A 16,613-nucleotide genomic window follows, 5' to 3' on the forward strand; every position below is an offset into this window, starting at 1 on the left:
TATGACTGATGACAGGACGACATAAACTGTACCTGAGAAAGTATACACCCTCTAGTTATCAGATTAACATGGAATTGTTATGCAATTGAAATGTTTGATATTGAAATTGTTTGTTAGGAGATTAAATGTAATTTTAGCTTCCAAATGAGAGAATTGGGTTTTCATAAGGAAAGTGCCCTGCTTGATCAGTGGCCCACCCCTGTGAAGAGACAGGGGTTATAAACGATGAAATACATCCTTCCCCCTCTCCACTATATAAGCCTTTGACGAAAAGATAACCATGTTCCAGTACGTGAGGTCTGCAGCCTCTGCGTTAGAAGGACACACATGTCAAGTACAGAACTAAGCCAACCTCGGCGTGAGCTTTGGTGGCGAATGGTATGAACTTTGAGCTTATTCACTACAGAAGTGAGACTTCCTAGCCGTTGAGTTAGCAGCGGCCGCTGTAGACGGGGGCTAGGAAAGGACGGACGACGGATCCAGTCTAACAGACGGACGAAGATACCACCACGTATCCAATTTACCACCAGAGACATTCTTCCGAGGACATGAAGATCTGTTGGCCAACCCGACCAGCATCTACGACCAATCTACCGAAGCGCAGCTCAGAGTAAATATTTATTGCATTTTCCTTTTCCAAATGGGCGGTAATTTAGAATGCATAAGATAATGTATTTACGATAGCATAGCTGCTGTTTCTTTGTTCCTAAATCTTCCCGCTCTTTCATTCAAGCCCAACCCCCTTTCCTTTGTGTAACCAGCCATCATGTATGACATCATTTGTATTCGGTGTATTTGTAATTGTGTGTGATTAGTTTAGGTATTTAGTAAATAAATAATTAAACCCAATTTTGTATTGCTGATTTAACTTGTTAGCCAGGGTTCGTGAAGATAGCCAAGAATTTACAACATTCATTATGAGACTGAAAATAAGATAAGGGTTAATATTGACTGCTATCGATGTAAAATATGACTAAGTATTTTAAGAGTTTATTCGGAAGATAACGGCTCTATAAACGTTCTTCCGTGGTGCCCCGACTTTCTAGTTAATTACATTTACATGATTAGCTTAATCAGGTAATATTAATTACAGAGAAAGGATTTTATAGGTTAGCATGTCATATCACTTAATCCGGCATAGCCAAAGACACGACAAGCCGGTCCTGGCACCATGGCATCGGAGCCAGATCGACGCTCCTGCGGTGGATGAATGGTTTCGGCACTCGGAGGAGACATGGAACGCTGCCCATGTACGACTACAACGAGCCATCAGGCAGCAAAAGGCGAGTGCCGACAGCCACCGCAGTGAGGCCCCGGTTTATGCACCGGGTCTGGCTCTCGACCAGAAACCTGCCCCTTCACCTGCCCTGCCGGAAGCTGGGTCCGTGGTTTGTGGGGCCATTTAAAGTCCTGAGGAGACTGAACGAGGTTTGTTATAGGTTACAACTCCCCCTGATTATCATATTAACCCCTCGTTCCATGTGTCTCTCCTCAGGCCGGTGGTGGCTGGTCCGCTCCAGCAGTCTGAGGTGCGGGAGGTTCCTCCGCCCCCTCTGGACATCGAGGGGGCCCCGGCGTACAAAGTACGAGCCATTACGGACTCCAGACGTCGGGCGAGGGGCCTTCAGTACCCCGTGGAGTGGGAGGGGAACGGCCCGGAGGAGTGATGCTGGGTACCGGCGGAGGACATCCTGGACCCATCGTTAATCCAGGAGTTTCACCGCTTCCGCCCGGATCGTCCTGCGTCCCGTCCTCCGGGTCGTCCCCGAGGCCGGTGTGCAGCTGGAGCCGCGCATCAAGGGGGGGGGGGGGGGGTACTGTCACGACTTCCGCCGAAGTCGGCCCCTCTCCTTGTTCGGGCGGCGTTCGGTGGTCGACGTCACTGGCAAACTAGTCACCACCGATCCATAGTTCCCTGTTCGTTTTGTTTTGTCTTAATTTTACACACCTGTTTTCAATTCCCTTATTATGTTCCTTATTTAACCCTCTGGCTTCCCTTTCTGTTTTGTCCGTGATTGTTTGTCAGTGGTTGTTGGAGGTGTTTCTCCTTACCCTGTTGTTTTGCTGTTGGAGATTTTTGATTGTGTTTTTGAGTAAACAAGACTATTTGCACTCATACCTGTGTCCTGCGCCTGACTCCGCTACGTCTCCAAACAAAAATCATTACACCTCCTTTATACTGATTAAGGACATACAGTGGGGGGAAAAAGTATTTGATCCCCTGCTGATTTTGTACGTTTGCCCACTGATAAAGAAAGGATCAGTCTATAATTTTAATGGTAGGTTTATTTGAACAGTGAGAGACAGAATAACAACAAAAATATTGAGAAAAATGCACGTCAAAAATGTTATAAATTGATTTGCATTTTAATGAGGGAAATAAGTATTTGACCCCCTCTCAATCAGAAGGATTTCTGGCTCCCAGGTGTCTTTTATACAGGTAACGAGCTGAGATTAGGAACACACTCTTAAAGGGAGTGCTCCTAACCACAGCTTGTTACCTGTAAAAAGGACACCTGTCCACAGAAGCAATCAATCAACCAGATTCCAAACTCTCCACCATGGCCAAGACCAAAGAGCTCTCCCAAGGATGTCAGGGACAAGATTGTAGACCTACACAAGGCTGGAATGGGCTACAAGACCATCGCCAAGCAGCTTGGTGAGAAGGTGACAACATTTGGTGTGATTATTGAGAACGGTGAGGAATCAGCCCAGAACTACACAGGAGGATCTTGTCAATAATCTCAAGGCAGCTGGGACCATAGTCACCAAGAAAACAATTGGTAACACACTACGCCGTGAAGGACTGAAATCCTGCAGCGCCCGCAAGGTCCCCCTGCTCAAGAATACATATACATGCCCGTCTGAAGTTTGCCAATGAACATCTGAATGATTCAGAGGACAACTGGTGAAAGTGTTGGACAACTTCACCGCATCATTTGACGGGACCATGTACTGTCAAATCTTGGGTGAGAACCTCCTTCCCTCAGCCAGGGCATTGAAAATGGGTCGTGGATGGGTATTCCAGCATGACAATGACCCAAAACACACGGCCAAGGCAACAAAGGAGTGGCTCAAGAAGAAGCACATTAAGGTCCTGGAGTGGCCTAGCCAGTCTCCAGACCTTAATCCTATAGATCTGTGGAGGGAGCTGAAGGTTTGAGTTGCCAAACGTCAGCCTCGAAACCTTAATGACTTGGAGAAGATCTGCAAAGAGGAGTGGGACAAAATCCTTCCTGAGATGTGTGCAAACCTGGTGGCCAACTACAAGAAACGTCTGACCTCTGTGATTGCCAACAAGGGTTTTGCAGAGGGGTCAAATACTTATTTCCCTCATTAAAATGCAAATCATTTTATAACATTTTTGACACGCGTTTTTCTGGATTTTTTTTGGTGTTATTCTGTCTCTCACTGTTCAAATAAACCTACCATTAAAATGATAGACTGATCATTTCTTTGTAAGTGGGCAAACGTACAAAATCAGCAGGGGATCAAATACTTTTTTCCCCCACTGTAGATGGTTAGATATACAAAAAAAAAAATGTTATAATATATATAATATAAATATATATATATATATGGTCAGACTGATGGATGAGACAATTAATTGTAATATACCTTAATGTTCTTTTGTTGTTTGCAGGTGCACTATCCTTCTGATCCTATGCAGCCAGGTCCCATCTACTTTTTAACTCCTCGCAAGTATGGCTTGTTTGGTGTCTGCTGTGAAGGAATACCACAACAAGTCAACTACTTGATTGATGAAGGCATGTCATCCAGCAAAGGCAGCAGCGCAGTCATCCTGTGAAGGACAACGCTGTGACATGGGTCAACATCCCACAGCTGGTTGGACTGGAGGATGGTACGGTGCTGGTGGAAAGCTATGGCTGGCAACAACACCTGACTCTGTACTTCAGGCCGCTGCCACAGATCAAGCAGTACCAGCACTTCAGGTGAATATAATTTTAATGACATTGTATGAGGTTATTCTTATCTAAACTTGGGAAGTGAATTGATGTTGTGTAATGTTGTAATGTCTTCACATTTGTTGTTGTTATTTCCTGTTTTACAGCTTCGATGCCCTGGAGCCTGGTGTTGTTGTAGCCAAGGAGCGTTCGGACTCAGTCGGGACCAGGTTTCAGTTGCTGCGCAACGTTGACAATCTTCCTCCCATAGATGGCCTGCTGTACAAGCACAATCTGGACTGGACACAGCTATACAAACTAAACTCCCTGAGCTTCTCAAAAGATATGGGACGAAGAGGCTATGGACATCACATGACCTGCACCAAAGTCAAGGGCAGGACAGAAACAGGGTCTCCGAATATAGATTCCCTTGTTCATGCGTGGTTTGGACGGACCAGTCATCAGCACTATCTGCAGTGCCTTTTCTATCCTGCTGCTCAGCCACTTTACCCCTGATTGTATGTACTATATAGCTAACTCGTCTATCACTGATATCATTAATGAACATACTGTATATTATTTTATTTATATTGGCACTATCTATTTCTGATATTGCTACTATGCAAGTAACCATTTGGCTGTACTGTTTACACCTTCTGTAGAGACCCATCCACTTAGCAAGATGTGGTGTAAATTCCTTAAGTATTTTTGAGGGGTATCTGTACTTTAATTTACTATTTATATTTTTGGCAACTTTTACTTCACTACATTCCGAAATAAAATAATGTACTTTTTACTCCATACATTTTCCCTGACACCCAAAAGTACTCGTTACATTGTTACAAGAAAATTGTCCAATTCACACATTAATCGAGAGAACATCCCTGGTCATCCCTACTGCATCTTATCTGGCAGACTCACTAAACACAATTGCTTAGCTTGTAAATTAATGTCTGAGTGTTGTGTGCCCCTGGCTAGCCGTAAAAATATATATATATATCCTTAATATAAGGATTTTGAAATGATTTATACTTTTAAATTTGATACTTAAGTACATTTTAGCAATTCCATTTACTTTTGATACTTAAGTATTTTTCAAATCAAATACTTTTAGACTACCTCAAGTAGTATTTTACTGGGTGACTTTTACGGGAGTCATTTTCTATTAAGGTATCTTTACATTTACTCAAGTATGGCAATGTAGTACTTTTTCCACCACTGGTTGTGGCTGGGGGTTATAGCATTTCTTTCACATGACCCATCAATTTAGACAAGTGTGTCTGAGTGTCATCTAATATTCATTAAATATTTTCATCTGGACACTTTATTACGTGGAACTTTTCCTTATTGTAGGCTACTACTTTTACCACTTTTAGTCTTAATCTTTACTACACTACTCATTGTTTAGCACATGACCTCACATGTGAATCCTTAAAGAGATGGGTGAGGCTGTCTTAAGAGGGTGTGAACAAATCCTGAATAGGCATAGACAAAGGAGAGCTCTCCAGTAGCTACCAAAATATTCAAAGTCCCTTTTCTCAAAAGTGAGTATACAAGTTTATCTACTTTCAAAGCAGAATTACTTTTCCATTGTTCCTAAAAAATGCAGTGTATGATATACCATTTTCTAGCTCGGAGTCTACTTTTATCCAATGTAAAAAACACAATTTCTAATTTTGCTACATAAGACCGATTTGAGCCGGTTGGTCACATTTGTGCATCCATAGCTTTCTCAGTCATCATTATTCACGCTTCATTCAGGATTATCCATAATCATGGTAGCATCCACATTCATGTGGAAGTGTTTAGAAACATATTATATTCTTAATTACAATAAGTGTCCCCAAAAGGGACATGTAGATTGTGTATAAATGCAGGAAATGAGCTTTAGTTGCCCTCCAAAAATCTGAGGAGGACCCCCAGACTGGTTTTAGAAGTGGGGGGGGGGGACATAACCTAAGTTGTGCCAGTCTAGAAACAATATTTAAAAAAAAAAGTATATAAAAAAAAAAAATGAACTTCCGTTGATTGTGAAGTGAGTGTTTAGAGAAAACCAAACCTTACCTTACTTTCAGGGTGAGTAACCATCTAACATCAAGTTGTAACATAATTAACTATTCCATTAAGTATAAATACAATCTGGGAATATATAAATATACATTCTGTGAATATACAAACTCAGCAAAAAAAGAAAATGTCCCTTTTTCAGGACTCTGTCTTTCAAAGATAATTCGTAAAAATCCAAATAACGTCACAGATCTTCATTGTAAATGTGATGGTCAGGTTTGCATTTATCGTCGAAGGAATGAGCGTCATGGTCTGGGGCAGTGTGTCACAGCATCATCGGACTGAGCTTGTTGTCATTGCAGGCAATCTCAACGCTGTGCAACACAGGGAAGACATCCTCCTCTCACACGTGGTACCCTCCCTGCAGGCTTATCCTGACATGACCCTCCAGCATGACAATGCCACCAGCCATACTGCTCGTTCTGTGAGTGATTTCCTGCAAGACAGGAATGTCAGTGTTCTGCCATGGCCAGCGAAGAGCCCGGATCTCAAACCCATTGAGCATGTCTGGGACCTGTTGGATCGGAGGGTGAGGGCTAGGGCCATTCCCCCCAGAAATGTCTGGAAACTTGCAGGTGCCTTGGTGGAAGAGTGGGGTAACGTCTCACAGCAAGAACTGGCAAATCTGGTGCAGTCCATGAGGAGGAGATGCACTGCAGTACTTAATGCAGCTGGTGGCCACACCAGATACTGCCTGTTACTTTTGATTTTGACCCCCCTTTGTTCAGGGACACATTATTCCATTTCTGTTAGTCACATGTCTGTGGAACTTGTTCAGTTTATGTTTCAGTTGTTGAATCGTGTTATGTTCATACAAATATATACACATGTTAAGTTTGCTGAAAATAAACGCAGTTGACATTGAGAGGACGTTTCTTTTTTTTGTTGAACATACATACATACATACATACATACATACATACATACATACATACATACATACATACATACATACATACATACATACATACATACATACATACATACATACATACATACATACATACATACATACATACATACATACATACAGTGGGGGAAAAAAGTATTTGATCCCCTGCTGATTTTGTACGTTTGCCCACTGACAAAGAAAGGATCATTCTATAATTTTAATGGTAGGTTTATTTCAACAGTGAGAGACAGAATAACAAAAATATCCAGAAAAACGCATGTCTAAAATGTTATACATTTATTTGCATTTTAATGAGGGAAATAAGTATTTGACCCCCTCTCAATCAGAAAGATTTCTGGCTCCCAGGTGTCTTTTATATAGGTCACGAGCTGAGATTAGGAGCACACTCTTAAAGGGAGTGCTCCTAACCGCAGCTTGTTACCTGTAAAAAAGACACCTGTCCACAGAAGCAATCAATCAATCAGATTCCAAACTCTCCACCATGGCCAAGACCGAAGAGCTCTCCAAGGATGTCAGGGACAAGATTGTAGACCTACACAAGGCTGGAATGGGCTACAAGACCATCGCCAAGCAGCTTGGTGAGAAGGTGACAACATTTGGTGCGGATATTCGCAAATGGAAGAAACACAAAAGAAATGTCAATCTCCCTCGGCCTGGGGCTCCATGCAAGATCTCACCTCGTGGAGTTGCAATGATCATGAGAACGGTGAGGACTCAGCCCAGAACTACACGGGAGGATCTTGTCAATGATCTCAAGGCAGCTGGGACCATAGTCACCAAGAAAACAATTGGTAACACACTACGCCGTGAAGGACTGAAATCCTACAGCGCCCGCAAGGTCCCCCTGCTCAAGAATACATATACATGCCCGTCTGAAGTTTGCCAATGAACATCTGAATGACTCAGAGGACAACTGGTGAAAGTGTTGTGGTCAGATGAGACCAAAATGGAGCTCTTTGACATCAACTCAACTCGCCGTGTTTGGAGGAGGAATGCTGCCTATGACCCCAAGAACACCATCTCCACCGTCAAACATGGAGGTGGAAACATTATGCTTCGGGGGTGTTTTTCTGCTAAGGGGACAGGACAACTTCACCGCATCAAAGGGACGACGGCCGGGGACATGTACCGTCAAATCTTCGGTGAGAACCTCCTTCCCTCAGCCAGGGCATTGAAAATGGGTCGTGGATGGGTATTCCAGCACGACAATGACCCAAAACACACGGCCAAGACAACAAATGAGTGGCTCAAGAAGAAGCACATTAAGGTCCTGGAGTGGCCTAGCCAGTCTCCAGACCTTAATCCCATAGAAAATCTGTGGAGGGAGCTGAAGGTTCGAGTTGCCAAACGTCAGCCTCGAAACCTTAATGACTTGGAGAAGATCTGCAAAGAGGAGTGGGACAAAATCCCTCCTGAGATGTGTGCAAACCTGGTGGCCAACTACAAGAAACGTCTGACATCTGTGATTGCCAACAAGGGTTTTGCCACCAAGTACTAAGTCATGTTTTGCAGAGGGTTCAAATACTAATTTCCCTCATTAAAATGCAAATCATTTTATAACATTTTTGACATGCGTTTTTCTGGATTGTTTTGGTGTTATTCTGTCTCTGTTCAAATAAACCTACCATTAAAATTATAGACTGATCATTTCTTTGTAAGTGGGCAAACGTACAAAATCAGCAGGGCAGCAGGGGATCAAATACTTTTTTCCCCCCATTGTACGCAGAGATCTGAAAATAGCTGTACAGCGACACTCCCCATCCAACTTGAAAGAGCTTGATAGAATCTGCAGAGAAGAATGGGAGAAGCTCCCCAAATTGCAGGTGTGCCATGCTTGTAGCGTCATACTGTACCCAAGAAGACTGGAGGCTGTAATCGCTGCCAAAGGTGCTTCAACAAAGTACTGAGTAAAGGGTCTAAATATTTTTTTGTGTGGCTAAAATGTCTAAAAACCTGTTTTTGCTTTGTCATTATGGGGTATTGGGTGTAGATTGATGAGGATCTTTTTAGTCCATTTTAGAATACGGCTGTAATGTAACAAAATGTGGAAAAAGACAAGGGGTGTGAATATTTTCCCAATGCACTGTAAAACAGCTAAACCACATACTAGGAGGCTCAGTGGATCTCACAGCCCATAAAGCTATCACTATCTAATAGCTTCAGTGTAGCTTATCTGTTAGAAGTGATTCTGATCTAAGCTGTCATTGGTTTCCTCCAGCCTTCAGAAGTCAGGGCTGCTGCTCTAGCCCCCTCATAGCTCAGAGTGGTGAGGTGTCTGTGGAGGCTTGGTGGTGGGTGACCCTTGGGGGTTGTGTGCTCCAGCTCGGGCTTGTCTTTCACCACCACCACTGCTCTTCTCTTTCTCTCCCTCTGCTCTCTCAATCCGGCTTGTTTTAGTCTTAGCGCTCCTCTGGGAGGCATAGCCCGGCACTTCCTGGTCCATGACGGACAGAAAGTCGTAGAAGGGCATAGAGGGCATCCATTTCTCATCTACGATCACACCTGGGTGGGGGAGAGAGAGGAACAGCAGCAGAACCTGTTTAGAACGCACCATACACAAATAGTAGAATAACAGAAAAACCTGAAGGAACAGAAACAAGAAAAAGCTAAAGAAAAACAAGACAAATCCGTAAAACGGTAAACTAACACATGAAAAGATGTGCTATGGGTTGTGTTTGATAGAGCATACAGTAACCTTATAAGAGAACAAACTTACTCAGGCTGGTTATAGGCAGACTATCACATTCCACCTACACAGTAGCCCATATATCCTATTTAAAAAGGACTGAATACAAACAGATCATTTGGTTCCATTTCTACCTACCTACCTACCTACCTACCTACCTACCTACCTACCTACCTACCTACCTACCTACCTACCTACCTACCTACCTACCTACCTACCTACCTACCTACCTACCTACCGTTGAAGTCGGAAGTTTACATAAACGAGTTTTAATGACTCCAACCTAAGTGTTTCAACCGCTCCACAAATTTCTTGTTAACAAACTATAGTTTTGGCAAGTCGGTTAGGACATCTACTGTGTGCATGACAAGTAATCTTTCCAACAATAGTTTACAAACAGATTATTTCACTTATAATTCACTGTATCACAATTCCAGTGGGTCAGAAGTTTACATACACTAAGTTGACTGTGCCTTTAACTTGTTGGGGATAGGGGGCAGTATTTTCACGGCCGGATAAAAAACGTACCCGATTTAAACTGGTTACTACTCTTGCCCAGAAATGAGAATATGCGTATTATTAGTAGATTTGGATAGAAAACACTCCAAAGTTTCTAAAACTGTTTGAATGGTGTCTGTGAGTATAACAGAACTCATATGGCAGGCAAAACCCTGAGAAGATTCCAAGCAGGAAGTGCCCTGTCTGACAATTTGTTGCCTCTCTATCGAAATTACAGCATCTGTGCTGTTATGTGACACTTTCTAAGGCTTCCAATGGCTCTCTAAAGCCGCCAGAAAGCGGAATGACGCGTCTCCTGTCTCTGGGCAAAGTACAGCAGCAGAGTTTGTAAGTGGCCTGCCTGGGGACAGTGAGACTGAGATGCGCATTCACGAGACTTCTCAATTTTTTTCTTTCAGTCTTTGAATGAATACAACGTTGTCCGGTTGTAATATTATCACTATTTTACGAGAAGAATAGCATAAAACTGTATTTTAAAACAGCGTTTGACATGCTTCTAAGTACGGTAATGGAATATTTTGAAATTTTTTGTCACGAAATGCGCTCGCGCATTACCCTTCGGATAGTGACCTGAACGCACAAACAAAACGGAGGTATTTGGATATAACTATGGATTATTTGGAACCAAAACAACATTTGTTGTTGAAGTAGAAGTCCTGGGAGTGCATTCTGATGAAGAACAGCAAAGGTAATCCAATTTTTCTAATAGTAATTCTGAGTTTAGGTTGCCCTAAACTTGGTGGGTGTCAAATTAGCTAGCCTGTGATGGCTGAGCTATGTACTCAGAATATTGCAAAATGTGCTTTCGCCGAAAAGCTATTTTAAAATCTGACATAACGTTTGCATAAAGGAGTTCTGTATCTATAATTCTTAAAATAATTGTTGTGTATTTTGTCAAGGTTTATCATGAGTAATTTAGTAAATTCACCGGAAGTTTTCAGTGGGAATGCTAGTTCTGAACATCACATGCTAATGTAAAAAGCTGTTTTTTGATATAAATATGAACTTGATTGAACAAAACATGCATGTATTGTATAACATAATGACCTAGGAGTGTCATCTGATGAAGATCAAAGGTTAGTGCTGCATTTAGCTGTGGTTTTGGTTTTTGTGACATATATGCTTGCTTTGAAAATGGCTGTGTGATTATTTTTGGCAGGGTACTCTCCTGACATAATCTAATGTTTTGCTTTCACTGTAAAGCCTTTTAGAAATCGGACAACATGGTTGGATTAACGAGAGTCTTATCTTTCAAATGGTGTAAAATAGTCATATGTTTGAGAAATTGAAGTTATAGCATTTTTTAGGTATTTCTATTTCGCGCTACGCAATTCCACTGGCTGTTGAATAGAGTGGGACGCAAACGTCCCACTGGCCCAGAGAGGTTAACAAAGGAGTTGCAGTCCATTTTGGAATGGGTGGCCAGTAATGAACTAGTCCTGAACATCTCTAAAACTAAGAGCATTGTATTTGGTACAAATCATTCTAAGTTCTAGCTAGACCTCAGCTGAATCTGGTAATGAATGGTGTGGCTGTTGAACAAGTTGAGGAGACTACAATCTAAGGTAACGCCGAGTAATTTAAACTGTCATGATCAAAACATATAGATTCAATGATTGTAAAGATGGGGAGAGGTCTGTCCGTAATAAAGAGATGTTCTGCTTTTTTGACACCACACTCCAAAAAGCAAGTTCTGCAGGCTCTAGTTTGTCTAATCTTGATTATTGTCCAGTGCTCCAAGGAAAAACCTAGTTAAGCTGCAGCTGGCCCAGAACAGAGCGGCACGTCTTGCTCTTCATTGTAATCAGAGTGCTGATACAAATACTATGCATGCCAGTCTCTCTTGGCTAAGAGTGGAGGAGAGAGTGACTGCATGACTCATTTTTAAAAAGAAACATTGTGTTGAAAATCCTAAATTGTTTGCATAGTCAACTTACACACACACACACACACACGGGGTCTTTTCACAGTCCCCAAATCCAGAACAAATTCAAGAAATCATACAGTACTACATAGAGCCATTATTGCATGGAACTTCGTTCCATCTCATATTGCTCAAATAAACAGCAAACCTGGTTTTTAAAAAACTAAGCAAAACCTCACGGCACAACACCTATTTGGTCTAGATAGTTTGTGTGTATTTATTGATATGTAGGATACGTGTGCCTTTGACAAAAAAATTCTGTCCTTGAGCTGTTCTGTATTATATCATGTTTCATGTTTTGTGTGGACGCCAGGAAGAGTAGCTGTTGCTTTTGTGACAGCTGATGGGGATCCTAATAAAATACCAAATATGCAGCTGGATGTAGTGCAAGGTCACAGAACTTAAGGAATACTTCCATGACAACATGTGGACAGGGGCGAAAATCTAATATCAACTTTGGAGGGGACAATTACATTAAATTTTCTCAAGAGCAATTCCTGAGGGGGACACCAAAAGTAGTGCTGTAACACATAGCCTACATTGTAAATGTATATTGAGGAACCAAAGAAATAAGGTGTTTGCCGTACTCCTAACTACCGGTACCCAAAACTACACAACTAATCACAACAGCAATGCCATTGCCTTTAACAAATCTTAGTTCAGTCACCAGTTTAAGTTGAGAGTGGGGGTATCCATGGCATTTTCCAATTATGTTCCTATTTTACAAGTAAAAAAAATGGAGAACCTTTCATAATGTTGCCAAACAAAGACTCAACAAACTTACCCGAGACTCCCTGTCTCTGCCAGTCTGTCCCTGCATATCTGTCCCCAGCTCTGCTGTCTGTGTGCCATCTGTTGCCTGCTCTGCCTAATGACATCATTGTGAAACATTTCCATTAGAATTTCATTTATTTCTTATGAACATTTTATCAACTAGTCTTTGAGATATTAGGCTACTAGGGTTCTTACTATGCGTTTTGGTGTATTGAAAAACCTGAGCCGTCTTTTATTTTTCTGCCATTTTTCAACATGGCTGGCTGGCTCACACACACACACACAGTGTGTAGGTTATTTACAGTAGGAGATGGGCTTCTATCATCTTATCTTTTATCATTCTATTTGGGCTTCGATCTAAAAGGTAGCTAGCAAATGTGAAACGGATTAAAATGTCAAGAGTTGACAGCTGTACGAGTTCACCATTTACACAACATATGCTGCAACCTTTTGTAATTTGAATAGTTTGTTTCATATTGGCTGGCTTCCAACAATAGCTGAATTTGCAAAGCAAGCGAGCACCAATTCAGTTTCAGTGGTGTTTGCTATAATCTTTGCTACCCGGGTTAAATAAAGGTGAAATAAAATAAATAAATAAAAGTTGCGACAATTTAGCTTTTGCAACGAGACCATTAAATATATTTAAGACAATGGTAGAGGAGAGTGTTGTTCTGTTCAGTTTATCGCTAACCTTATCACAGGGACTTTGAAGCACTAACTTACATCATCTGCATGCTGATCTTGGAATAAATTGACGATAGCAAAGATTCCATCTTTGACGACGCCACTTACATGGAATAGGTACTAGCTATCTTAATAGTTAGTATTTACGCGCTAGCTCTGCATATTCAGCTAGTATGTGTGCGCACGACTGACTGGATTAACCTTATTATTTAAATTACATAGTTATGTTTCAGTGATATATTGGGGGGGACAAATCATATTTTTCCCAGGATGGGGGGGGGGGGGTCGTGTCCCCCCCGTCCCCCCCGGGATTTCTGCCCCTGCATGTGGAACCTCAATTTAGAATTAGATTTTCCACTGGCGCTCTGAAATAGATACAGCAGGAGAAAAAGTCTAAAATGACCAGCAGGATCAAACACCAGATCCGTAGTGCACAGTTAAAGGGATAGTTCACTTAACATGCAAATTGCATCACAGTTTTTGCTCTGTACTGAAAGTTCTCCATCTTTAAAACTCGACATGCACATTATTTTAGGGTTGTATTAACAATGGACTAATGAACAAATACTAAAATCATCTTTGAGTGACTTATACCTTTAAGAGGGAAGGGTACAATTCATGTTAATAATAACACCACCACATTGGGTTCTAGAAAATGCTATATACACCCAAAGATGCTTATGTGATAGCCTGTTCACTTTTGTAGCACTAAAAGGGCTTGACCCTTCACAGATAATACTCATGATCTATATATACAGTCAGGTCCAAAATTATTGGTACCCTTGATAAAGAGGAGCAAAAAATACCTGTTCAAAATAAATAATACAAATACTGAGCTATATTGATTGTATGGTCAAAAACATGTGAAAATTATATTTTATACTAACTCAATTGCTCAGAGATTTTGTTCAACAAAATATATTGGCACCCGTTTTCAATAATCGATAACCCTACCTTGCGGATAAGGGAAGGGAAAGGGGGGATACCTTGTCAGTTGTACAACTGAATGCCTTCAACTGAAATGTGTCTTCCGCATTTAACCCAACCCCTCTGAATCGAGTGGTGCGGGGGGCTGCCTTAAATCGACAACGTCTTCGGGGCCCGGGGAACAGTGGGTTAACTGCCTTGCTCAGGGGCAGAACGATAGATTTTTACCTTGTCAGCTCAGATAACAGCCCTGGTATCTCAATTACCTTTCATTAAAATGTCAAAAGAAGTATTCAGATAACCTTTATATGAAAAAAAAAAACAAGTAGTTGAATATTGGAATGCATTTGAAAATACTATTTGGAAAGTATTGCCATGTATTTACAATTACTTCAAATACATACAGTATCGTTGGAAGTATTTGAAAATAATTCTGAATGTACATTATTTCAAATGAAACCAACAACTCTTACACATGAATGTTACTTTTCTGCATATGCATCCTTTTTCCAACACCAAACCCACCACTGGTGTGCGTGGCCAAAGAGCTCGATTTTCATGTCATCTGAAGCATATGAAAAAAGTACCTCATATCTACTGTAACATTTGGTGATGGATCTTTGATGTTATGGGACAATTTTGCCTCCACTGGTCTTGAGGCCCTTGTTAAGATCAACGACATCATGAACGTTACCAAGTACCAGGACATTTTAGCCAAAAACCTTATGTTTTTTTTTTTTTAACCTTTACTTAACTAGGCAAGTCAGTTAAGAACAAACTCTTATTTACAACGACGGCCAACCCCAGCCAAACCCGGACGATGCTGGGCCAATTGTGCGCCACCCTATGGGACTTCCAACCACAGCCTGGATTCGAACCAGGGACTTTAGTGATGCCTCTTGCACTGAGATGCAGTGCCTTAGGGCTCCCGAGTGGCGCAGCGGTCTAACAATAACTCCAAGCACATCAAATGCTTAACTGACCACAAAATCAAGACTTTGCAATGGTCATCTCAGTCTCCGGACTTGAACCACATTGACAACCTGTGGTTTGAATTGAAGAGAGCAGTTCAGAAGTGCAGACAAAGTATATCAATGACCTGGAAAGATTCTTCATGGAGGAATGGTCTAAGATCCCTCAAATATTCTCAAATTTCAAACATTTTAGAAAAAAAGCTCAGTGTCGTTATCCTTGCAAAGGGAGGGTGTTGGAGTATTGAAAACAGGTGAGCCAATAATTTTGGTGCCTATCTTTGAGATTTGTTTTATTATTTGTTAAACCAAAATCTCTGAGCAATTGCATTAGTATAAAATATTTTGTTGTTGCATACAATATAGTTCAGTGTTATTATTTTAGTCTTTTTGCTCATCTTTATCAAGGGTGCCAATAATTTTCGACCAGACAGTAGCTTGGTCTCTCCAGACAGGAATATTGCATTATATACAATTTGTGCTTTTACAGCAGTTACTTAGTGCCAATTCCATCTTCCATTTCCATGCTTACAGAGACTGACTTTGTGGCTATCTCAAGGAAATGGACAATAAAGTCATCTTCATTGTGTGGTGAGTGGAATGCATAAGCCATCAATGTGTAGAGAGGGGGGAAACGTGAGCCAAAAATCCACTCTACTGTCATTTCAGGCTTTAGTGGGATTGGGCTGGTCTTTGAAAGTAACAGTCTGAGTACATGACATTTACAACAATACAATGCTTGAATTACACAGTAGTCATGATGTAGGTTGTGTACATTATCACCTGGTCGACCATGAAAGGAGGAGTCATTTTGTCACCTTGCCAATGGGTGCAGATCCTAGAGGTGAGAGGCGTGGCATCAACCAGAGGGTTGCCGTTTCAAATCCCAGGTCCGTCTGAAAAATGTGTTGGTTGCTAGTATCAAATCCTAGATGCCATCTTCTGCATTAGTGCCCTGCTCCACGCTTTACTATGGCTGACCCTGTGCTCAAAACTCTTCTCGCTGTGTGTGTCTGTTTTCAAAGAGTTGGGATGAAGCAGAGTCAAATTTTCAACTCTGTGATAATGGACAATGATCATCGTGTGGAGTTGAATGCATTAGCAGTTAATGCGTAGCGAGAGAGGGGAGAAACATGAGCCAACACACTACTGTCAAATCAGGCTTTAGTGTGATTGAGCTCATCTTTGAAAGTAACTGTAAAATGTCATGTACTTAGACAAATGAGTCGATGCTTGAATTACC

General features: G+C 41.5%; 1 protein-coding gene across 2 annotated transcripts in view; it reads right to left on the reverse strand.

The window, feature by feature from the left end:
- Positions 1-6,732: 6,732 nt before the first annotated feature.
- Positions 6,733-16,613, reverse strand: part of txndc16 (thioredoxin domain containing 16) — a 55,756-nt gene continuing 45,875 nt past the window's right edge. Inside the window, exons 19-20 of one of the 2 annotated variants that reach the window (XM_082974880.1) lie at positions 12,799-12,882; positions 6,733-9,387 (exon numbers count right to left, since the gene is read on the reverse strand). In XM_082974880.1, the coding sequence (XP_082831006.1) occupies positions 9,137-9,387; positions 12,799-12,882 (335 nt within the window). In that variant the 3' untranslated portion in view covers positions 6,733-9,136. The remainder of the gene's footprint in view (positions 9,388-12,798; positions 12,883-16,613) is intronic. The other variant, XM_082974882.1, reaches the window with a different exon arrangement.

This window comes from Salmo salar, chromosome 01 (assembly GCF_965601325.2).
Source record: "Salmo salar chromosome 01, fSalSal1, whole genome shotgun sequence".
Taxonomy (NCBI): Eukaryota; Metazoa; Chordata; class Actinopteri; order Salmoniformes; family Salmonidae; genus Salmo; species Salmo salar.